General features: G+C 41.8%; 1 protein-coding gene across 1 annotated transcript; it reads left to right on the plus strand.

Annotated features, from left to right (window-relative positions):
- The first annotated feature begins 5,347 nt into the window (after nucleotides 1–5,347).
- LOC147892552 (uncharacterized) lies at nucleotides 5,348–6,401 on the plus strand. Its single transcript, XM_087387494.1, has one exon. The coding sequence runs from the start codon at nucleotides 5,480–5,482 to the stop codon at nucleotides 6,248–6,250; it is 771 nt and encodes a 256-aa protein (XP_087243620.1). The 5' UTR covers nucleotides 5,348–5,479; the 3' UTR covers nucleotides 6,251–6,401.
- Nucleotides 6,402–25,636: the final 19,235 nt, after the last annotated feature.

The following is a 25,636-nucleotide window of genomic DNA, read 5'->3' on the forward strand; positions in this document are numbered from 1 at the left end:
GGGTGTGGGTATGGTTTAGTTGACGATTTTACTTTTTCTTAAAGAAGGGCATGATCCTCATTTCCCTACTTGCAGATGCTTTTCCATGTAGTACAAACTTATTATCTCCAATCCTTTAGGTTGACATCCATCTAATTGGATACTTCTTTGGCAATTTGTGGTGTTGAACATCACCTTGAGACCTCTCAAGGTTGGCACCACTTAAGGGGACCATTCATGGCTAAGATTGAGGCCACAAATCTAAGACTTGGAATCAACAAAGTCAAAGATCTTGTGGAAGATAATAGCAAAGAGATCAAGGTTGAGGCAAAACCTTGCTCATACACACTTGGTGAAGCCATTCATGTAGGTACTATCATTTCTTTGTCTTGCAAGTCTTTGATAGACTCTTATGGCTTTGCCCCTATTGCAATGTCATGTCGATCAGCAAGCTATGGGTCTCTCATGGGCCTACACCCTCAAGACCTCTCCAATGACATTCTATAAGTTTCCATCAGTTTTATGTGTTGATGTCTCTGACATAAATGGACGGAAGAGAAGATTTCAAGTTCTTCAATGGGAGTCATGACAAAAAGATAGAGGAGGCCTACAAAGATTTTCAATCCCATCTCCATTGGCATGAACTTCTCTCCATTACCTTCTTCACTCTACATGATGCGATCAGAAATGCATTATTGCTAATGCACCCATAAAATATATTGCAAATCCACTACACCATTCAGAAAAAGTGAAGGGAAAATTTTATAATCTACCACAAACGATCACATATTAGGCAGGGAAATCCCTTGAATCTTTATGCCACACATATCTTAACTAAGCTAATGTGTCTATGTCGTGAATTCCTTCTCCATTCACATGGAACTGGGGAACAATGAGCTTTACTCATGATTTATGTTTGTAGATCAACATCTCTTTTCATAGGACATGGGTGTAATTAAGTTGACGATTGTTACTCTCCATGAAGAAGGGCAGATTCCTCATTCCCATACTTGTAGATGCTCTGCTATCTAGTACAACCATATTGTCCCCAATTCTTTTGATTAACACATCTCTGATTGGATGCTTCTTTGGCAATTTGGAGACCTCTCAAGCCTGGCACCACTTGATTCAAGAGACCATTCGTGTTTGAGATTGAGGCCTTAGATCTTGTAGAAGGCAAATGGAGAGGTCAAGGTTAAGGGCTGAACCTCTCGCTGATACTCTCTTGGAGAAGCCATTCATGTAGGTAGTGTCTCTTCCATTCATTCGTGTTTGAGTTATCAACACATAAGACTAATGGCCACATTAAAAATGACCTTGGAGAGGTCCCTGAGGGTGCCGACCCATAGCCTACTCATGAACATGACGACGTTGTAGGGTCCAATATACTCACCCATGGCAGAGCCATGAGACTTTATGGAAAACTTGCAAGGCCAAGAAACAAAGACTTTAGGTTCTTCAGTAGGGGTTATGACACATGTAATATCAGTTTGAAAGATAGAGGAGGCCTATAAAGATTGTCAATCCCATCTTCATTGGCTCCTCATGCTATACTTGGCAAAATCTACCATATTTCCAATCTCCCTCACTTGTTGCCCATCATGAATCTCCCTCACTTGTTGCAAGGTCAAGAAACAAAGACTTTAGGTTCTTCGGTTTTAGGTTCTTCAGTAGGGGTTATGACACATGTAATATCAGTTTGAAAGATAGAGGAGGCCTATAAAGATTGTCAATCCCATCTCCATTGGCTCTTCATGCTATACTTGGCAAAATCTTTCATATTTCCAATCTCCCTCACTGTTTCCCATCATGAATCTATTATCGTGTTCTCTATGACGTCCACCACTTATGTAAAACCCTTGCAAATATTGCTTGGGACTCTTGAATGTGCCCATGCATAGAGAAAATAAGGATATGATTCTGAACAGTAATTACATGAAACTATTGTAATGCATGTCAAAACAAACAAAAAGTTTAAACAATTATGTTTATACATTTTATAGGAAACGTCACAAAGTTAACGCCTAGAATCACACATTACAACCCAAACTTAATGGAACTCAAGTTTTTAAAACCACATCATCCACAACCTAGTTTTTCTCATGTAATAGGCATGGAATGATTTGGTCCAATTCTTTGAGCAATAGAGGAATTACCTTTTGTTCACAATTCTGATGATGAAAAGGCATGTTTGACTTTATAGAGAGAAGGACAAAACCCCTTATCTAGAGCATACCCACTTGCACTATATTAAGATTGAAAACTACATGCCATGTTTCAGATCCAGGAGTTGATCCCTGCTCATGTGTGTAGTTTGTTGAGATTGTGCTATGTAACCTAGGCACAAATTTTCCCACGTTAGCAACTCGGCTCTTAAACACTTCTTCGGTGAATCTCTTTCTCTCTCTCTCTCTCTCTCTCTCCAAATAAATATAAATATATAAATATTAAATATATGCATTCAAATGTGTAAAATATATATGTATATATAGTTTTTTATGTCTATATATGTTATATATGTATATATATTTATTAAAAAGATATTAAAATATATTATATATAAATCAACATATTTTTGTTCGTATAAATAAATATAAATAATTAAATAAATAGTTTATAATCTCTCTCTCTCTCTACTTCACTCTCTCTTTCTCTCTCTCTTTCGCTACTTCTCTTTCTCTCTGTCTCTTTGTCTCTCTGTCTCTTTGTCTCTCTGTCTCTGTCTCTATCTCTGTCTCTCTCCTTCTCTATCCCCCCTCCCCCCTCTCTCTCTCTACTTCTCCCCCCCTCCTCTCTCTCTCTCCCCCCTCTCTCTCTACTTCTCCCCCCTCCTCTCTCTCTCTCCTCTTCCATCTCACTATGTCCTCTCTCTGTCTCTATGTCTGTCTCTTTGTCTCTCTGTCTCCCTCTCTCTCTCTTTCTCTCTCTCTCTCTCTCTGCCCCCCCTCTCACTATCCCCCTCTTTTGCTCACTCTACTTCTCTCCCCGCCCCCCTCTCTCTCTCTCTCTCTCTCTCCCTCTCTCCCCCTTCTCTCTTCTCTCCCCCCTTCTCTCTCTCTTCCCCTCCCTCTCTCTCTCTCTCTCTACTTCACTCTCTCGTTCTCTCCGTCCTCTCTCTCTTTGCTCTCTCTCTCTCTCTCTCTCTCTCTCTCTCTCTCTTCCTTTCTCCCTCCTCTCTCTCTCTCTCTCTCTCTCTCTCTCTTTCTCTCCTCCCCCCCTCTCCCTCTCTCACACACACTCTCTCTTCTCGTCGCTCTCTCTCTATCCTTCTCTCTCTCTCTCTCTCCCTCTCTCTCTCTCTCTAAACAATTATGTTTATATATTTTATAAGAAACGTCACAAAATTAACGCCTAGAATCACACATTACAACCCAAACTTAATGGAACTCAAGTTTTTGGCCTGTCCTCGAGGTAGCCTTAGCAATACTTCAAATTTGGCAAAGCAGAAATGAGACATTTAAAAAAAATTTGGAAGTGCATTTTTCCTATTGGACAATATGTTGACTTTTCTTCATTGGACTTGAATGCATACTTTAAAGTGGTTGACTCTCTCTCTCTGTCTCTCCCCTTTTTTATCTTGTCAAGTAGTCTTCTTACACAGTGGACACCATCTCCCCTCACCCCCCCTTACACCCCCCCCCCTCTCCCTCTCTCTCTCTCTCTCTCTCTCTCTCTCTCTCTCTCTCCGGCACCCTTCCTCCACACCATTTCAAGTGGATTCCTTTTTGTTTACTTTTTTGATCTTGAGTAGGCCTTATGAATGATTAAATATCATTCACCTTGTTAAAACCACATCATCCACAACCTAGTTGTTCTCATTTAATAAGCATGGAACGATTGGTGCATGCGTGGTCCAATTCTTTTAGTAATGGAGCAATTACCTTTTGTTCACAAATCTGATGATGAAAAGGCCTCCTTGATTTTATAGAGAGAAGGACGAAACCCCTTATCTAGAGCATACTCACTTCCACTATATGGAGACCGGAAACTACATGCTATAATTGAGATGTAGGAGTTGATCGTTGCTCATCTGTGTAGTTTGTTGAGATTGTGCTATGTAAACCTAGCCATAGTTTTTCCCATGTTAGCAACTCGGCTTTTAAACACTTCTTCGGTGAATCTCTCTCTCTTTCTCTCTCTCTCCAAATAAATATAAATATATAAAGATTAAATATATGCATATATATGTGTATATATGTATATATAGTTGTTTATGTCTATATATGTAATATATATATATATAAATAAAAATTTATTTAAAAAAATATTATTATATATTTATATATAAATCTACATATTTTTGTTCGTATAAGTAAATAAATATATAGTTTATAATCTCTCTCTCTCTCTCTCTCTCGCTCTCTTTCTCTCCCCCCTCTCTCTCCCTCTCTCTCTCTACGTCTCTCCCCCCCTCTCTCTCTATTTCTCTCCGCCCCCTCTTCTCTCTCTCCCTCTTTCTCTCCCCCCCTCCTCTCTACTTCTCCCTCCCCTCTTTCTCTCTGTCCCTCCTCCCCCATCTCTCTCTCTCTCTCTCTCTCTCTCTCTCTCTCTCTCTCCCGCTCCCGCCCCCTTCCCCTCTCTCTTTCCCTCCTCCCCCATCTCTCTCTCTCTCTCTCTCTTTGCCCCCCCCTCTGTCTCCCTGTTGTTGCACAGTGCCGTTTGGTTCCTGCGACTGTGCCACGTGGCGTTCATTCGTTTTCTTGCGCTTCTCTCTCTCTACGTCGCGTCGCCATGTCACCTTCTGCGACATGTGGCTTTGCAGTGCTGCCACGTGCTACCTCTGTGCCATGTGGCGGACTGTCCCATCCCACCCACCGCAGACTGCGCATCTCGATCTCCCCGTGTGACACATGGCACGACTGCTTGTCAGTTGTGTCGCCACGTCATGCGCGATTGAGCCACCCACATTACACCACGTCATCGTGGACTGCGCCCGTCTCTGCTCTGCGCTCTGTTTACAGTGCCACGTGGCAGTCTCTTTCTCCTCCTCTCTCCGCGAACCTCCCTCCTCCCCGTGAAGCTCCCGCGTGTTCTCCCGAGCCCCTTTGTCTCCTTAAAGAATAGTATAGTATAAAGTATAATATAAAGTATAAAGAATCGTATAGAAGTATATAGATATAGAAGCGTAGATATAGATATAGATATAGAAGTATAGATACTCCTACCCGGTCCCGATCCCACATGCCTTGCCCAACACGTTTCGGCCTCCTTCAGGGCCCAGGCTGATTGTGAGATTTGGGAAAGCTCTTCCAAGAAAGAGTCGTCTTTCTACAAGGAGTGACAAAGAGCACATGGAACTGATGAACTTTGGTAACAACCGCCCTAAGATTTTGACTAAGTTAAAAGAGGCCACAAGAGAAGGTTGATTGGAAAGCAAACTCTTCTTCTTCTTCTTCTTCTTCTTCGTCTTCGTCTTATGCTGCTGCTTGCCTCTGGTGGAGGTTGAAATCCTACTCTCGGTTTTCATCCCTTTGCCTTTGCCCTTGCCCCATTTTGCACCATGCCTCCTTCTCGTATCCCCCCCCACCTCCGTAGCTCTGCCAAACCAATCCACCCTTCTGCCCCCCGCCCCCCCGATACTTTTCTCCTCACGAGCTTCTCTCCTGGATCCGTCCAGTCCCTCTCTTCCGACACCACCGACGGGAACGACCTGGATGACCTTGACGAGCTCGAAATTTGGGATGTAGAAGCTTTTGAGATAAAGAGCAGGGAGTATTCTGATCCCCGGAAAGGGCAAGCTTCTCTACCTCCGAGAATTGCTACCGGAGCTAGAATCACGGGCAGCCGACCTGGTACTCCTGAGAGGCGTAGCCCGTTTGCTTCCCCGTCTGCGAAAGGTTTGAGCAGCTTGTCTCCTCGGAGTGATGGGATTAGAAGTCCTACTGGCAGGATTTTAAGCTGTGAATCCACTTCCAGACGCATCCCAGCAGCTTCTCGAATGGTCCCTTATTTGATATTACCACAACTGAGTCCTCGCAAGGGAACCCCGGACGAAAGCTCCAGCCGTGTTATGGCTCAGTCAGCGCCTCTCAACATACCAGGTTGGTCTAAGCTTCAGAGACGGGGAAATCGCAATGGAAGATGGACCCGAGACGATGACAGCGATAAGGACGAAGAAAGGATTCCACCGCATGAGTATCTGGCTCGAGAGTATGGTAGGAATCAAACCATCACCTTTTCTGTATTTCAGGGGGCAGGAAGGACCCTGAAGGGAAGGGATTTGAGACGAGTACGCGACGCTGTGCTCACTTACACAGGGTTCCTCGAGTAGCTTGAATTTTTGTACCTGGAATTGGAACGGCAAGCATGATCTTGTAAATTGCATGGTCGTGACTCGTAGTTGCCATTTTTCATTCTTTATACTAGACCGAAGGGATTAACATTTTTCTGTTAACAATTGCAACCCTTTTGGAATTATTGTGGATTTTTTAAAGCTGTACTATCTGTCTAGAATATCTCCATGACCCTCTTTATCGGATATTAAATTCTAGAGTGGACTAGCTGTACGTTCCGGTTACACTATGTCGCCTCATTCATGTTGCCCTCTGAAGCTAACCTCCATAAAAGCCTGGCTAAATTGTTTGTATCTCGGAACTTCAATCAGATGCTAATGATGTCAAATGTGGGAGTCCCAATGGTCAAGTTAAAACACAACTCGAACAAAATAAAAAACATTACTTGGTAGTTTGCCCCTCATTTCCATTTTTGGTTTGAAGTTCCTTGGAGCTTTCAGAAGCATATATACATAATGATAAACGTTCTCCTTATATGAGCCTGAGTCGAACAAGGACAAAAGATCATCCGGTCGTCCTTACATTTGTGATACAAGCTGAGTTTGCCGTTCCTTGTCTCTAGAACTTCCAAAAACGAGAGAGAGAGAGAGAGAGAGAACCAAACAGCTCAGGTAGCTTGCCAAGTGTCAAATTTTATTCTTGAGTTAAAAGCAGAAGCGTTAGTGGTGGCTGACTTAAACAGAGGGTAGTGTTGAGGTAAGCAGAGGAGGAACTAGTATGTATAATCATTAAATCTCATGACAGGTGTTATTATGTCTCTGGGAATTGTGAAGTTGAAGACTTATAACTCATGCAGTGCAATTTTCTAAATATTTTTTATTTGTTGCATAAGTCTAATCTCTCTCTCTCTCTCTCTCAATACTACAGGTAGCGCTCACGAGTCACATGTTATTATGTCTCTCAAAATTTTGAAGACAGGTTTTATTTAGCAATGCCTCAATAGACATAGTGCTTTAGTGAAAGAGTAGGAGTTCGATTAGCGCAAATTTCCTAATGTTTTTTATTTGTTGGGTAATCTCTCTCTTCTCTCTCTCTCTCTCTCTCTCAGGGGAAAGAGGTAGGTACTATATATTGGATTTACTAGCTTGGAGCTAGCGCAGTATTTACTATCTCTACGCATTTTGGTTTTTGTCTTGTTTTCTTAATGACCTCTATTCACAGGGGATTTATTGAGTGTATGTCAAGTTGCAATACAAGAGCCAAAGCTCTTGAAATTAAGGACCTCGGTTTGCAAGTTGAAATGCCTTAGAGCTAAAGAAGTTCAAGAAGAAAAAACATTGTGCATTTTAGAAGAGGAGGAGAGCTTGGACATGCATCGCAAGTCGCACTGTTGTAATAGGAGGAATTTTGTTGGTTATTGGGAAAAGTACCTGTGGCTCAGGGAGTAGACTGGCATGATTTTGGGTAGATGGGCAAATGTGCTGTTGGGCAGAGCTGGTCAGCCCGCCTGCCATGACCTTGATCTCCTTTGCTACTATACCATGTTCCACACTCTACTATAATTGTTTGCTGCCTTCAAATACATGGCATCCTGTTGAGCATGGAGAACCTGAAGACATTGAATCTAGCTTGTTTCATTGGAAAGCCATTGCCTAGCATGGCATTTGTCCTAATGAACAACATTTGCCAGCTATGCCTTCATCAACTTCTGTCTAAGTTTGTAACGATGGGACAGATTTGGAAAAGGAGGTTTTGCATGTGCGTGCATGTGTGTGTGTGTGTGTGTGTGTGTGTGTGTGTGTGTGTCTATGCATCGTCTCTGTTCTCCAAAGATGCACGGGGGTTTGAATATTCTCAATATTCAAATGCATTTACTTGCTCACAGAGGGAAAATGATGATATAGTTTATGCAAGGAGATCAGCCTTGGGCTTTCATGATCCGTTCTTTCTTATTACATATTCATACCTCTGCCTTTGGGCATTGGCAGCCTACTCAGTGGGATTTCTTATTTGGCTCTATCCAAGGCAAGATCAGAGGCTGCCCATTTGTCTCTCGCCTACTTCTTGATTGGAAACATATCTTATCCCACTTGGAATGGCATGGCAGAGATTCTTTGTCGGGAAACTCTTTGAGGGCTGAAAATATTTTTTGGTCGAAAGTATTCCACCCTCCTTTGGCCATACAAGAATCCAGATGTTCTTATTTTCTCTCCTTCAAAGGCATTTCATCTGTGGCGGATGTACTTCAGGATGATGGCACAATTTTATCCTTTTCTATGGCTGCTAGCAAATACGGCTTGGGAGCTCATTATCGTCCTTTATGGCATAGGATTTCAGCGATGCTTCAACCGTACTTGTCGGTACCTCGTTTGGAACTTCAGAATAGGCTTGAGAATTGGATTTTACGCTCTTCTTCCTCATACGCCCGTCCTTTGAACCTCTCACATATCACAGTGTCATCTCTATATAAAGTGTTATTACCTCCGCCTTGGATTTCTCACAGAGCAAATACTATTTGGCATATGGATCACCCAATGAAGTGGTGGAGAAAAAGGCTACATCTCCTTTGGCATTACAAAGTCCCTCTTCGGCAACAGCTTTTTCTTTGGCGAGTTCTCCTTGGCATTTTTCCATCTGGCCAGTTACTCACACACAGACATATTGCTCCGGCTGTTTGTCACAGATGCCGGCACTCTACTGAATTTGTGCTTCACATTTTTTGGTTCTGTCCACATACTTGTGATTTCATCGCTCTCATCCGACAGAGGCTTCGAGCGAGATTTCCTACTATTACTTTTGGCAGGTTTTTCTGGTTGTTTGGTTTTCATCCAGCGAGACAGGGTTTTGATTTATTTTTTGTATGGGTGTGCTACTGGACACTATGGACTTTATGGATGGACAGAAATCATAGAGTCTTTGGTGATCCACTATTTTCATCCTTCCTTTTTTTCAAACGATCTCTACAGCAATCATTCTACGATTGTGTTCAGACTCATTTTATTGATAAGGATGTGTATACAGCTTATACTGAGATCTTTAGTTGAGTAGTAGTTACTTCGTTTTTGAAGTAACTATGAATGTAATTATTTTACAGCAATAAAAGATTTCTTCTCACAAAAAAAAGTGTGTGTGTGTGTTTGTTTGTTTGTTTCCCTAGTATTTTTGGTTGTTTGGCTCACCCGGCCAGGCAGGGTTTTGATCTCCTTTTTTATTGGGTTCGTTTTTGGGCTCTATGGACCTTATGGAAGGATCGCAACCATGTGTTATTTGGGTTCCATTTTTGCTAAATATCAGTTCTTTCGGACATCTCTATGACAATCACTTTATGATGTCTACATGCGCGGGATATAGATTATCCTAGTTGCAAACATCAAAAGCTATCATTATTTGACAAAGAAAGCAGCTTTTGGGATTTTCTTGTAATATATTTTTCTCTTGATTTCACAAAAAAAGTGTGTGTGTGTGTGTGTTTTCTGACACAATGAGTGAGGAATTGGACTTAGTAGTCCACTTAGTACTCCTTTTTCTAATACTCTTCCAACCCAAACTTCAGTTCTCTATTTTAACTGCTAACCCAACCCCACTAACTTGGTTGGATTTTCCTCCATGCAACCAAAGAAATTTGCCCAGGGTAGAGGCTGTCGATTGTGTTGCTAAAAATTGAGTATATTTTTGCAAGATGCTCTCTGGCTGTCTCTTTCTTTAAAAAAAAAAAAGATGTTGTCTGGCTGCAAGGATGTCTTGTCATGTGTTTAGGTGTTACCCTTCAAAGTGTCATATCTATGCTTGTGTAGCCACAAATGCGGTACATACAGATACCTCTTCTTCTCATGAGTTCCTCGTCCCTCTTGCCTCTTTGTTCTAACAGCCAACTGAAGACATCCCAACCTTGCTTGTATATATGGTCTCAAATTGGCTTATCCTAGTGACATGCTTGGTGCTATTATAACAAAATCGTGCAAGTCAAGCCAACTACCCCAAGACTCACAAGTTTCATGGCAGAGTACTGCAAGTACTCCTCTCTCTGATGGCAGAGATATTTGAGGATGATGTCTTGTACTAGGAGTGAATGTGGTACATGACCTAGAATTTTGACATCCTTTTCATTGATAATCTCCAGTGAAAGCTTGTGTATAGTAAGCTTGTCAACCACTAGAGAAATACCATTCGATCCCTTTTCTATAGAAGGCATCCTTGCAATAAAATACATGGCTATATCTGGTCACTTGCCTTTTGGAATGGACAAGGGCTACTTGGCAGCTTGTTTTCAACTTTGCTATGATGACATGGATCTCTTCAAAATTTTCTTAAACAGAAAGAATATTCAGAATATCTTCCTAGTGGCTGTATGTGTCCACTTGCCTTTTTGTATGGGCAATGGCTAGTGGGAAGCTTGTTTCTAACTTCGTTTTGCTAACATGAACACGATACCACCTTGTTAAATATCTTCCTGTTGGCTGTATGTGCAGTTATGCTTAATGCTATCATAAGGCTATGTGTGTCCGCTTGCCTTTTGGAATAGGCAATGGCTATTGGAAGCTTGTTTCTGACTTTGTTTTGCTAAAATGAACCACCATTGGAGAATGTATTTGTTGTGTTTGGGTGACACGAATATGCTTCACCTGTGAAAAACCAGACTTTTCGAGAATGCAATTGTGTGCAATGCATGTAGAATTTGAATGCCAATGGGCCCTCCAATGGGGAAGATCGCCCTCATGATAGTACTTGTTTCTATTTCGACCTACATGCAAGGTGGGAGAGAGATGGTGGATGAATGCAATGTGGTAGAGAAAATGCTACATGAGATTCACAATGTCACATGCACCCCTACACTTGGGTGTAAGGTGACACACTGGCTACATCGACAAGTGCATTATTCCCAGATAGGAGATTTTGTTGTACGATGTGACCCCTTTGTAAGCCCTTGTCCAGGGACAGTCAGGCACAAGCTATGTAGGTCAGTCTCTCAGCCTTAGGTCAAGTCAGTAGTCAGTTCTTATTCACTAGTACCCACTGGAGAATAGTAGGTTAAGTGTTTCCATCTTATAGTTTAGGTCTTAGCCTAGGTTAGGAGTCCCTTTAGGGTCCCCAAAGGTTGGACAGGTAAGCAGGGAAGGCAGTCTGCAAAGGCTGCCCAAAAACTCCTTTGGCAAATGAGCCAGGGATGGCTTTTTATAGGCTGGTTGTAGGGCCAGCCAGTCTGTAAAACAGACTGAGTCAGTCTGTTTATAGACTGGTTTGGCTCAGTCCAGCGCTATAAAAGGGCCCCTTGGCTGCCCTGTTTTCTCACACTTCTAGCTTTTCACTCTCTCACTCACGTAGTAACCCTGGATTCCGCTAGACAGCACAAGCCTCTTCCTTGCCTTGTAGAGCGTCCTACATCAGCGTCCTACATCGTTAGTGTGGACGGCATCAAGGTCTCGGTATTGGTCGGTGTTGCCTCTCAAGTCTTTGGGTCTGCTATACGTGTGCATAGTGAGCTCTTCAGAAGCGTGTTCCGTGCTCTCTTGAAGAGTGTTCTTTGTATTTCTCAGTTCTCCAGGTATAAAGCAAATTCTCCCCTGATAGGGGGAGGGGGCCCTCAGTGGGTATAGGGACCCAATCGGTTGTCGACTCTACTCTCTCTCTACCCTCATCTCCTTCCTCTCTCTATGGTAAACAACGCTCGTTCCTCGCTAAAGGTTTAAAGAAGGTCTTGCTGTGAATTACACGATTAGATAACCGTTGCATGTTACACACAATGAAAGGGTGATACCCTTTCATTAATGTCCCTTGAGATCACTCAAGTTCCATCTTCCCATTTACACCTACCCTTATCCTATGACCCATGCACCTACCATTCAATGCATTGTAATGCACCCTTTCCCTTTCCTTTTGCCCCTAGGACCTAGACACGTGTGCACACATCTTTATTACTAATCATTGGCCAATGTTACATAGTTTTGGCGGTACTATTTACACCGCTTGATCGATCATAAATACAAACATATAACCGCACCATCAAATTGGCACCTAACAATAATAAGGTTCTAATGACTATTAATTAACTAAATAATCATTTCTCTTGTCATGACACTCCCTCTTGCTTGAATGAGTAGAAGCCCTCTTCTTGATTATTGCTCGTCTCTTCCTCTTATGTGCACTTTCTCTTGTTACCTCTGCAATTGCATGGCCTCTTTATAATCTGCGAGTATTTGTGGAAAATCTGTAAAGAACTCTTCTTCCATCCATTGTGCATCACTAGTTGGCTGGTTTTTTAACTTCAGTAAATACATATATCTCTTCTTTCCACGAGTACTCTTCTCTTTATGGCACACGATCTATTCCGGAGTAAGAACTTCAGTCCCATCTTCAAGTTCAGGTTCTTCTTGATGCTGAGTATCCAAAAACGCAGAAGTATCGCCATGGTATCTCTTCAAATTGCTCACATGAAAGATATTCTTCATACGCCAATGGGCTAGTAATTTCAACTCATACGCTTTGGATCCTTCTTCTGGATATAATGTTGCTGAAATCTGAAATGGACCATAAAACTTCGGTGCTAACTTGACATGTTTGGTACCTCCTCTCACTGACTTGATTCTTCTTTTATCAATCTTCAGTAAAACCCAATCATCCTCCTTGTAATAAACTTCTTTTCTTTTTTTATTGGTTGCCTTGGATTGTTGAACTCGAGCCTTCTTAATATGTTCTTTTACCTGCTCAATCACCTGTGACATATCCTTAGCAAACTGTTCAGTAGCAAAAATTCGCTCCCCCAAGTGTGTTATTGGAGTGGGTAAACATTGCCCATAGATGATTTCAAATGGGGCTTTCTTGGTGGAAGTATGTACAGTGTTATTATAAGCAAACTCTAATATGGGTAAGAACTCTAGCCACCTTCTAGGTTGGTTGTGGATAGCTTGAAGTAAAGTAATTATGGTTTGATTGGCATTCTCACTTTGTCAATCTCCTTGAGGATGGAAGGCTATAGTAAATTTCAGTTTGGTTTCGAGATTCTCTAATAGGGTTGTCCAAAAGTTGCTAATAAAACGGCCATCATTGTGGGATACAATAGATTTTGGTAACCCATGTAACCTAAAGATTTTTCTAATGAATTACCTTGCTGTTTCAGGAGCATACAACTCCTTTTTACAGGGAATAAAATGATCTTGTTTACTCAACCTATCTATTTTAACAGTGAAAATCTGCTCAAACCGACCAACCTTGGGGAAACCTAACACAAAATCCATTGTAATGTGTTCCCACCTTTCCGAGGGAATAGGCAAAGGCTGCAAAAGCCCAGTATTCTTACTTGTGTCATATTTAATGCGCTAACATACGTCACATTGTTGAACAAAGGTCGAAACATCTTTGCGAAGTTTAGGCCAATGGAAGTATGTCTCAATATTGTCAATGGTCCCTCTAATGCCTCTATGTCCAAAATATGGACTCGCATGTAACTCACTCATGACTAGATACCGAAATGTTTTGGGTACACATATGGCACATCCCAAAAATAAGTATCCATCCACGATGGAATAAGCCTCTAAACCTCCGACCTCATTACGTTGAATCTTCCCATAAATGTCAGCGAAGTCCTCATCTAAAGGATAAGCTTCAACCATTGCTCCTAATGATTTCTCCTTAATCACAGAAATGTAATTAACTTGGGGCCATCTACTCAAAGCATCAGCTACTAAATTCTCCTTTCCTGGCTGATATTCAATATTTGGTTGCCCAAAGGATTGAATATATTCAGCCCATTTGATTTGCCTTGAAGAAACAATGGGTTGAGAAAACAAGTGCTTGATACTTTGATGGTCAATCTTAATCTTGAAAGCAGAACCATATAAATAATGCTTCCATAACTTTAAAGCATGAATGACTGCCAGTAACTCCTCATACATGATATATTTCAATTCAGACCCTTGAAGTTTTCTACTCTCATAAGCAATGGGATGCCCTCCTTGCATAAACACTGCCCCAATCGAGGTACCACTCGCATCCGTACATACAACAAGAACTCTTTGTCCATGTCCGGAAGTGTTAACACTGGTGTAGTGATCAATGTTCTCTTCAGCTCCTCAAAAGCTACTTGGTGAACCTCTCCCCACTCATACAAGGAATGCTTCTTCAACAAATCTGTTAGTGGAGAAGCAAGACGTGCAAATTCTTAATGAATCTGCGATAATAACTACACATCTTAATGAATCTGCAAATTCTTAATGAATTTGAGATCCTTCCAAGCGATAATAATCGCTTGGAAGGATCTCAACTCATGTATATTTTTGGGTATTGGCCATTCAATTATGGCCTTGACTTTTTTAGGGTCAATCCAAATTCCCTCAACAGACACAATGTGTCCCAAATACTCTATTTTTGTCTTGAAGAACTCGCTCTTCTTGGTATTTAGGAACAATCGATTCTTCCTTAGGAGCTCCATCACCTTAGCAAGGTGATCCTTATGCTCTTCCTCATTTTGGCTGAAAACTAAAATGTCGTCAAAGAAGACTATGACAAATTTTCCCAAGTAGGGTCGCAAAACCCTTCTCATTAGCCTACTAAAAGTGGCTGGAGCATTAGTTAGGCCAAAAGGCATGACCAAAAACTCATAATGTCCAGTGAGAGTGCAAAAAGCAGCCTTATGTTCATCCCCAACTTTCATACGAAGTTGATGATAACCAGATTTCAAATCCAATTTTCAAATCCAATTTGCTAAAAACTTTAGCACCTTTAAGCATATACAATAAATCATCCACTCTTGGAATCGGATACCGGTTCTTAATCTTAAGTTTATTCAAAGCACGGTAATCTATACACATACGATATGATCCATCCTTCTTCTTGACCAATAATACAGGTGCTTCAAATGGAGAACTGCTTGGTCGAAGCAGGCCTTTTTGCAACAGATCTTCAATTTGTTTTTCTACCTCCTCCATTTCTATCCTGTTCATCCTGTATGGGGCTCTACATGGACGAGAAGCTCCTGGCTCTAAGTCTATGGCATGATCATCTTCTCTCTCCATAGGCAATTCGCATGAGTCATCTCTTGAAAATCGATCCTCATAAGCCCTAAGGAACTCATTTCTCTTTCGATCTTCTTTTGAGATATGAATATCCAATCTTCTTTTGAGATATGAAGATCCAATCTTCTTTTGAGATATGAAGATCTCGTGAATCTCGTATATACACAAGATTACAATCTACCCTCTTTTTACAATCTTTTCGCTTGGGTAGGAGTAATCAATGGAATTGTATACACGTCCTGATCCCCTACGATCCTTATGTTTTCATCCTTATGTACAAAGCAACAATGATTAGTATGAGGATGAATAGTAGGGTTAAAATCATACCACCATGGTTTACCTAGAATCATGTCAACGTCTTGTAAAGGAGCTACTAGAAAATCCCTTTGATCTCTATATTTTTGTATAGGAAAAGGAATATTCCGTCCTATGGATGTATCTTCTTCATTGTGTCCCCTAAAAGCTCCTGAGAGAGACATGTTTTTTATAGGTTCTAGTTTAAGATGGAGTAATGTTACCAATCTATCACTCACTAAGTCATAATTACATCCATCATCTAGGAGAACCACTATTCTCAGTCCATTCACGAATCCATACACCTTAAAAAGATCATGAGGCCCAAAGGTATTGGCTGAATGGAAATCATTCACTATTGGCTCAATAGTCACGGTAGATCTCGAGGGTGACAAGGTAGAAGCCTCACCCTCCTGCTTGGATGCCTTGGCTGTTCCTTTTACTGAATTCTTCTTGGCAATCTTAGCCAAGAGAATGGGACACTTATGCCATACGTGTCCTGGCTTATGTTTCTTACACCCAAAACATTTTCCTTCCTTAATCGACTTCCTCTTCTCTTTGTCCGTCATAGAAGGAAATGGCAGCCATCTAGAACGTGATTGGCTGTTCACATTCCTTACAAGAGCTTTACCCTTCCCTTTATTATTCTTAAACTGGTTTGGTTTCCTAAAAGTGGGTATATTGTTGGTCTTAGATGATGACCCACCCTCCTTATTGAAGGGTTTACGAGGATTCAATTTCCTCTCGGCTATTTCAGCCAGCTTAGTGAGGTCCTTAAGCGTGGGCGGGTTAAACATTTCAACCTCGTACCTTACTTTTGGGCATAAGGCTGCTAAATACTTCTTTCTCCTATCTTCCTCACTCTTTTCGGGTAACTCTAGAGAGAGTTTCCAAAATCTGGCTGTACAATCTGCATTACTCTCATTATCGAACTGCCTAAACCTCTCCCAATGAAAGGTTAGGTTCTCTTCATGCCTCGGTGGCATGAAAGTGGCTTTCAGCTACTCCACGAACTTAGCCCATTCATAAATAGGCTCTTTTTCTGTTTGTGACAAAGACCACTATGAAGATAGTGGGAGAGAGGGAAGGAGTCTCACTTGCGGCTTTCTCACATGCACAATGGGGGAATACACACAAAGGTGGAGGCTGAAAACAGTTTTCCTCTTCTTAGTTGTGAAAGCCAAAAGAACTCTAGTACAAAGAAATAGAAGAACCCTATATGTGGGTCTCAAACCAAACTCAACTAACTAAGGTGGCATACTAACTGAGCCACAAACTAGAGTAGATAAGGATAGCTGTCATCCAGCTATTATTCGTGGGCGGTGTACCAACTGCGTCTGCAGTAACAAGTCGATGACATAAATGCACAACGGTCACCCTGGCATATCGCGAGTGGAGCTCGATATCTCAACACTCCCCCTCAAGCTCAATCCCAATTCCTGCACACCAAGCAGGTCTCTGAACTTGCGCAGCTTCTCTGCGCCCAATGCTTTCGTGAATATGTCAGCTACCTGATCCTCTGTGCTGACATAAACTAGATCAATAAGACCTAGTAAAACCTTCTCCCGCACATAGTGATAATGCACTTCAATGTGCTTTGTTCTAGCATGATAGACTGGGTTATTTGCCAAGTGTATACTGCTCATGTTGTCACAATAAATGACAACTGGCCCATCTGTAGACTGATGCATATCACAGAGTAGCTTATGCAACCAAGCTACCTTGCATGCAGCCATTGCTGCACCCCTGTACTCAGCCTCTGTGCTCGACAAGGCAACTGTAGGCTGTTTCTTGCTGCTCCAAGTGACTGCAGCACTCCCAAAAGAGAACACATATCCACTGGTAGATCGTCTATCGGAAATACTACCAGCCCAATCAGCATCAGTGTATCCATGCAACTGTATCTGAACCCCAGCCTCATAAAATAGTCCATACTGCAATGTGGACTTCACATACCTGAGTATGTGTCTAGCCGCATCCAAATGCGGTTTCCTTGGAGCCTGCATAAACTGACTTACCAATCCAACAGCATAGCTTAGATCTGGCGTGGTAATAGTCATATAAATCAAACTTCGTACTATGCGTCTGTACATAGTAGGGTCTTCCAAAAGCTCACCTGCATCTGTGCTCAGCTTCACATTCTGCTCCAAAGGAACTGAAATAGGCTTACAGCCTGTCATCCCATATTTGGACAACATGTCCAATCCATACTGCCTCTGCAAAAGCTGTATCCCACTTGGTGATCTAATCACCTCAATGCCCAAGAAATAACGCAGCTCTCCCAAATCCTTCATCTCAAACTTCTGCCTCAATAGCATTTTCACATGAAGGATATCTTCATCACTATCACCTGTGATGATCAAATAATCAACATAAATGACAAGCAGCAGAATACCTTTCTCTGTTTTTCTCACATAGAGTGAGAAATCTGCCTTGGAAATCTGAAAGCCAATAGTGACAAGATACTGTCCTATCTTGTCAGACCATGCTCTAGGTGCTTGCTTCAAGCCATACAAGGCTTTCTTCAACCTGCAAACAAACTCAGGATGAAGAGCATGAACATAACCTGGTGGCTGCTCCATAAAGACCTCTTCTTGCAAATCACCATGCAAGAAGGCATTCTTTACATCCATCTGGTGTAAAGACCATCCCTTTGATGCAGCCATAGCAATGACTACTCTTACAGTTGCCATTCTTGCAACCGGACTGAATGTTTTTTCATAATCAATGCCGTATGTCTGTGCATACCCAGGCTTGACAACTAATCTTGCCTTGTATCTATTCTTAGAACCATCTGCATTGTGCTTAATCTTATAAACCCACTTACATCCAATTGCATTCTTGTTTTTAGGCAAAGGCACCAATTCCCATGTAGCATTGGCTTCCAAGGCATCCATTTCTTCATCCATGGCTTTCTCCCATTTTTCATTTCCCATGGCTTGCTCAAAAGAAGTGGGTTTGGTTCCTGTATCACTTTGACCATATAGGCATAGTGAATGGTTGTAAATCCATCATATTTCAGCCTATCCACAGGATACCTAACCCTGGTAGACCTGCGCAAAATAGGCTCACTTCCAGGTGCTCTCAAAACATCCCTGGTCTTCCTTACTCCAGGTGTAACAACAGATTGAATACCCAACTCATCATCAATGCTTTGTTCTGAGCCACTGGATTCACCATCCACATAAGAGTGACCCACATTCACATCAAACATGGGCTGATCTACCTTCTCTTTTCCTTTTCGTGATACTTGCATACCACTATCTGCATTGCTTTGAGGAGATTCTCCTGATCTCAATCTGCCTGTCCATGGTGAAGTATGTGAACCACTACTAGAGGACACTGCAGGTCCATTGATATTTTTTGATTGCTGCTGTGAATTCTGTGCAACCATACCATTTTGTGCATCTACATCAATCATCACATTTACTGGCTTATACCAGCTGCTCATCTAAATAAAAACAACATCTCTGCCCATTGTAAACTTACGAGTAGAAGGGTTATAGCATCTATACCCTTTCTACTGTAGAGAATAACCAATAAAGATACACTTCTCAGCTTTTGGATCCAACTTGGACCTCAACTCATCTGGCACATGGACATAGGCAATGCAACCAAAAATTTTCAAATGAGAAATGTCTGGTTTCCTACCAGTATACATCTCCTCTGGCGTCATGCCATGTCTTGCTGCAGTGGGAGTCCTGTTCATTATGTAAACTGCTGTAGCAACTGCTTCAGCCCAATAATAATCTGGTAGATCTTTCTCATTTAGCATGGCCCTAGATACCTCTCCAATATGCGTGTTTTTCCTTTTTGCAATTCCATTTTGTTGTGGGGTATGACTGCATGAATATTGCTGCTTTATGCCATGCTCCTGCAAGAACCTTGCAAACTCATTTGAGAGGTACTCTCCCCCTCCATCTGACCTTAGGCATTTTATTTGCAGGCCTGTTTCTTTTTCAACCATGGCTTTAAAAGCTTTGAAGTGCCCAAACACTTCACTTTTCTTTTTCATAAAATACACCCAAAGTTTTCTGCTAAAGTCATCAATAAAAGTGACAAAATAGTGACAGCCTCCAATAGATGCAGCTTTAGTAGTCCACAGATCAGAGTGGATTAATTCCAATGGCTTTTTACTCTCTTGAACATGCCTAGGAAATGGTTTCCTTGCCTGTTTTCCAAATTGACAGGCTTCACAAACCTAATGCATTTCTGCAACCTTGAATTTAGGCAATCCTGCAACAATATTTTGGGCTTGCATTGATTTAAGTCGCTGTATATTAACATGACCAATGCGTTTACGCCAGATATCAATATCTGCAACTACACCGGTCCCATGTGCAAACATTGCTGCACTCAATTCAGGCATGTCCGCATCCAACATAAACATCCTGCCCTTCTTCTTTCCTTTTGCTATCAAGCGACCGTTATTTTTCATATCCTCAACAAAGCATCCATGAGGATTAAAGCTGACCTGCAAGCCCTGCTCAACCATTTGACCAATAGAAACCAGGTTCTTGGTGATGTTCGGGACATGAAATACATCAGACATGTATTTCTTTTTCCCATCCTGCATAGACAAAGGAATTTTACCAATCTGCACAATAGGATCTGTAGTATCATCACCAGTCTCCACAAATCCTGGTTTTTCCATTTTCCTTGCATCCTGCATCCATTCTGCATGACCTGTCATGTGGTTTGACGCACCTGAGTCAACATACCACACATCATTTCGTTCTTCTGCACTTGTCACAAAATTGGTCATATGCTGCACCATAAATAGATGCTCATTTCTGTCATCCCCCTGTCTACTAGAAGATGCATAATTGCCTTGTTGCAATTTTCCATTCATAATGTCATTTTGCTTTCTGTAGCAGTCTTTAGCCATATGTCCCATTTTACCACAGTAGTAGCATTCAACATTGCTGTTTGCATTTTGGCCTGTCTGCCATCCACCACGGCCTCTTTGGCTCCCCTTGCCTCTAGAGTTACCACGTCCTCCTGCATAGGACTGGTTTTCTTGAGTTTAATGTATATTCTGATTTCTACCACGGCCTGCAGATCGGCCTCCTCTACCTCTGCCTCTACTTCTTCTAGCATTTGAGTAGAAGACAGTTTCTTTTGAAGTTCCTCTTGAAGAAGATGCACCCCCATTTCTCTGCTCTTCAGAAATTAGAAGAGCAAACAACTGTTCAAAATCAGGAAATTTTTCACGGACGGCAATGGATGTCCGGAACTATGCATAATCCTTTCCTAGACCATTCAAGGTCACAGAAACTAGATCATCATCTTCCACTGGCGACCCAATGGAAGCAAGTGCATCTGCAATTTTTTTCACCTTCATGTGGTAGTCATTTATGCTCAAATTTTCTCTCTGCACATTGTGCAACTGTTTGAGCTGCATTTTCCTGGCTTGTGTATTTGTGCTGTACATTTTTGCCAAAGTGTCCTATGCCTCCTTTGGCGTACTTGCATCCTGAATATGCAGAATTATAGAATCCGAAATACTGATAGACAGCCAATACATAACTTTTCTGGCTCTCTCATGCCATCCTTTAAATGCCTGCATTTCCTGTTGATTGGGGACATTAGGAAGAACTGGTTCCTCTTCATTTCCTGTAATGAACTCCCAATAGCCTTTTCCCATAAGGAAATTCGTCATTCTAAACTTCCATGCCTGGAAGTTGTTCTTGTCAAGCTTTTCAGTGACAATCTGTGAAAGAGAATCAGACGCCATTACAGAACACTGCAAAATATTCTGTCACTGCGAAAAACACAGCTTTTGCCTCACACGGGCAGATCTGCAAAACTGACGAAAGTGGTATTTGACCACACAGTCACTTTCTAGTGACGAATTTGCATCAACAGGCAACAAGCATGATTCTGCAACTTCCAATATTTCTGCACACCGGCATACGATGCAATTTCTGCGGCAACTTTCCACCGACCAGCCGAGCAGTGGTCGCACAGCAAAAATAGGGCCTTTTTCTGAGTGCCTGCGAAGAACCTCCGCCTTCAAAACGGGCCCCAAAATGGCCTCGAATCTGAAAAATAATGTCACCCAGGGCTTTGCCCTACCCCGCAGCATATACTGCCCTCTCGCCACACTGCAAAGGGCGTCTCAATCTGAGACAGTGCACTCTTGCACTTCTGGCTGTGCTACCTACAGAGATTTGCTCCCAAACTCGAAATAGGAAAGCAACACTGGTCCTCTTACCAGGACACCGCGAACTTGGTTTGCTTTCTTGAGCTCCTTACCACGAACAAGGCTCTGATACCATGTGAAGATAGTGGAAGAGAGGGAAGGAGTCTCACTTGCGGCTTTCTCACATGCACAATGGGGGAATACACACAAAGGTGGAGGCTGAAAACAGTTTTCCTCTTCTTAGTTGTGAAAGCCAAAAGAACTCTAGTACAAAGAAATAGAAGAACCCTATATGTGGGTCTCAAACCAAACTCAACTAACTAAGGTGGCATACTAACTGAGCCACAAACTAGAGTAGATAAGGATAGCTGTCATCCAGCTATTATTCATGGGCGGTGTACCAACCACGTCTGCAGCTAACAAGTCGGTGACATAAATGCACAATGGTCACCCTGGCATATCGCGAGTGGTGGAGCTCGATATCTCAACAACCACCACATTAGAGCATCCTTTTGCAGATGCAATGTGGCAAGAGCAATCTTGTCTTGCTTGGTCTTGTCTTGATGGGCAAAGTATAGCTCAAAATGGCAAATCCAATTGAGTATTTTGTCAGCCTCTCTTGCCCCATGATGTTTGGGGAACTCAATTCTCTCTCGCGGTTGGAATTTGGACCTCTTAGAAGGGGTACTCAACTCTTCATCCTTGAAGTTTAAAGTCCTCTTAGTCCCTAATCTTGTCATAATGGACTGCTTAATCATATTGCTAAGTTGGAAAATCAGCTTATCAATAGGAGTCTCCTCTCTGCCTCTTGCACTTGGATTATAATCCATGTATGCTAGGTTTTGAGTTGAAGGCGTAAACTCATCACCTTGTTCTTGGCTGGTCTCATTTCTTCTTTCATTACAAAAGGAGAACTCCCTATCAAGAGGTTTTTGAAGGAGATACTGCTGTAAATCTATTTGTGGGTTATCATACTCAAGATGTGTGTAACTCTCACCTAATCCATCCTCTTCAAGAGGGGGTGAAGGTGTTCTTTCTCTCTCTCCTTGGGGTAATGGAGGAAAAGAAATAAGTTCATTGTTATATCTCCCTTCCCCTTCCATTCTTTCCTTTTAGTAATACAAGAGAGAAAATGACTTGCTATAATTTCAAAAAAGAGGTTTATTTTATAGCAAAAGTCAAGTGTTGTAGAGTTGGTGGTACTTATCCGACTCCCGCTTCGTTTGTGTTGAGAAGACACTTAAAATAGCCTCCTCTTCCTTCTCTTTTAAGCTTTGCTTCTAGTAATTCTGCTGTAAACTGGTACGCTTTGTTTGGGCTACTTGTTTTGAGCAGATCGGAGCTCTAGATACCGTTATAGCAGTACTTGATGGGTGGATCAGCCCCTTTCCAATCCGACTTTCCATTGGGGAGAACGGGGGGTCCCTTTTCCTCACAGTTTAAGGATTTTAAGGGTACATTCACACGAGGGGTGGTAGGTCACCCCATTAGGACACCCCGTTCACCGTTCCAAGATAAAAAATTTCCAGAAAAATCCCTTGTTTGGAACCTCATGAATCCAAGGTTGGTCGAGGAGGGAAGGAGATGTTTGCCTCAAGAATTCAGGGTCGGCGGTCTACAAGGTGATGTTCACAGCCCGAAAAGATTGCTATTGCGGGCCGTCGAGGTTTCATCATAAGATTTCGTTTGTCTCGCATTCCTCATCCACACCTTCTCCCAAACTTTCATGCTTGCTTTTGTCGACCGCAACTGTAGCAGACCATGCGTTCCTCGCACTAGTGCTTCTGCCACAATTCTGCCTGTCGCTCTCCTCGTCCCGCTCGTGGACTGTCACCGCTCTGATACCAAATGTGAAAAACCAGACTTTTTGAGAATGCAATTGTTTGCAATGCATGCAAAATTTGAATGCCAATTGGCCCTCCAATGGGAAAGAGCGTCCTCGTGACAGTACTTGTTTCTATTTCGACCTACATGCAAGGTGGGAGAGAGATGGCAGATGAATGCAATGTGGTATAGAAAATGCTACATGAGATTCACAATGAAAGGGTGATACCCTTTCATTAACGTCCCTTCAGATCACTCAAGTTCCATCTTCCCATTTACACCTACCCTTATCCTATGACCCATGCACCTACCATTCAATGCATTCTAATGCACCCTTTCCCTTTCCTATTGCCCCTAGGACCTAGACATGTGTGTGCACATCTTTATTACTAATCATTGGCCAATGTTACATAGTTTTTGTGCTACTATTTACACCGCTTGATCGATCATAAATAGAAACATATAACCGCACCATCAAATTGGCACCTAACAATAATAAGGTTCTAATGACTATTAATTAACTAAATAATCATTTCTCTTGTCATGACATCACCATTGGAGACTGCATTTTTGTAACATGAGCTTTATTTAAGTGGAGTTTGGAACTAAGCAAATTCTAGATAAGATCTTAATGTGTATTAATATATGAATAAAACAATAATTTGCTTTTTTCTCCAAATAGATTTCACAACATGCCAAATACAACATTGATCCTTGTAGGAGGGTAGAAAATATGGTCATCATCCTCTAATTTTGTATCCATTCTTTCTAAATGCCATGTACAAATATTGGTTATGGCCACATACTTGATCATGCATCTACAATCATATTTTTTTGCCATTCTTGTATTTACTATGATAAGTCATGGGCTTGCATAAAGCCAAGTTTGCCTACATGGAACGTGCTTATGTCCTATCATAAAATTTGATTTGAAATTGATGCCACATGAATAGTGTTGCAAATTCTTTGACACATGTAGGATTGCAAGCATCCTCTTGCTCATGCACATGGTATGTGGTTTCCTTCTCACCAAACTTTTACTTTCAAATGAAATGACAATATGTCTCACCTCAACTCAAGAAATACATCTTCCTCGGGAAAACGTTGGCATGAAAGGGAAGTGCTTACCTTTTGTACCTTTTTATTTTGGAGGTGCCACGTGCAATATGCCATGTGGTGCCTTAGAAATGCACTCTCTCCTTCGCTCTCGCTCTCACCTCCCCTTAGGTTATAAGCAAAATACAAGAAAGCTATACATTACACAGGCTGTGAAGGAAAGTCATGCTGGACTTTCTTGGAAATGTTCGTTGAGCAAGCTTGCAAACTTCTTGATCATTCTGTTGTTGAGCGATCAATTGCTGGGTCGGAGAAACACAAGTGTCATTCCAATGTAAGTTTTGATACTTTTCATCTTGCCCAATCTTGCATTCGAATAGACGTAGCATTGAGATGCTTCAAAATCTTGCTGGATCAAAGAAAGCTCTTCACACAATCGACCAGGATGCAGGCGAGCGATCCAAGGTAAGTCTCGATGTTTACATTGATCATTGAATGTGGAAACCATTCATTTAAGCGATCGAGGTAGTAGAAGGTGCACTTTGGATGCACGTGGCGCAATGGCAGAACAATATCTGTGAAAACATTGGATGACATTTTCGCCACAACGAGTAGTTTCCCATTCGAGCCGATCTGCTGTGGGGAACATTGCTAGTCATGTTGTTTAACACGTTCTTAAAGAACTACTTGCATCAGTGCTGGATAGTGCAGGAAGATATTGTTTTGAGTATTCAAAGAGATTGGCATGCGGCAGCTGAAGGAGAAGTGCAAGCGCTTGACTTTGTGCCAGAGCAAAAGTGGCAGAATATCTCCAATGTTAAATCGATTCGTTGAGATGCATTCTTTCTAAGCATCCTTGAAGCTAAGCTCTTCATCCCTTGCATTGCCTTGCTCTTGGTGACTAGCAAGGTAAACCAAAATGTATTGGGAGCCACCAGAATCCTCAGTTGACAAGCCATTAGTTCCAAACTCCTTTTGCAGAACATAACCTATAGCATATGTTGAGAATTGTCACGACTTTGAAATATACATACATACATACATATATATATATATAGATTAATACATTGATTAATAGATAGATAGATAGATAGATA

This window comes from Dipteris shenzhenensis, chromosome 16 (genome assembly GCF_047967505.1).
Source record: "Dipteris shenzhenensis isolate YYH24624 ecotype China chromosome 16, Dip_SZ_1.0, whole genome shotgun sequence".
Lineage (NCBI taxonomy): Eukaryota > Viridiplantae > Streptophyta > Polypodiopsida > Gleicheniales > Dipteridaceae > Dipteris > Dipteris shenzhenensis.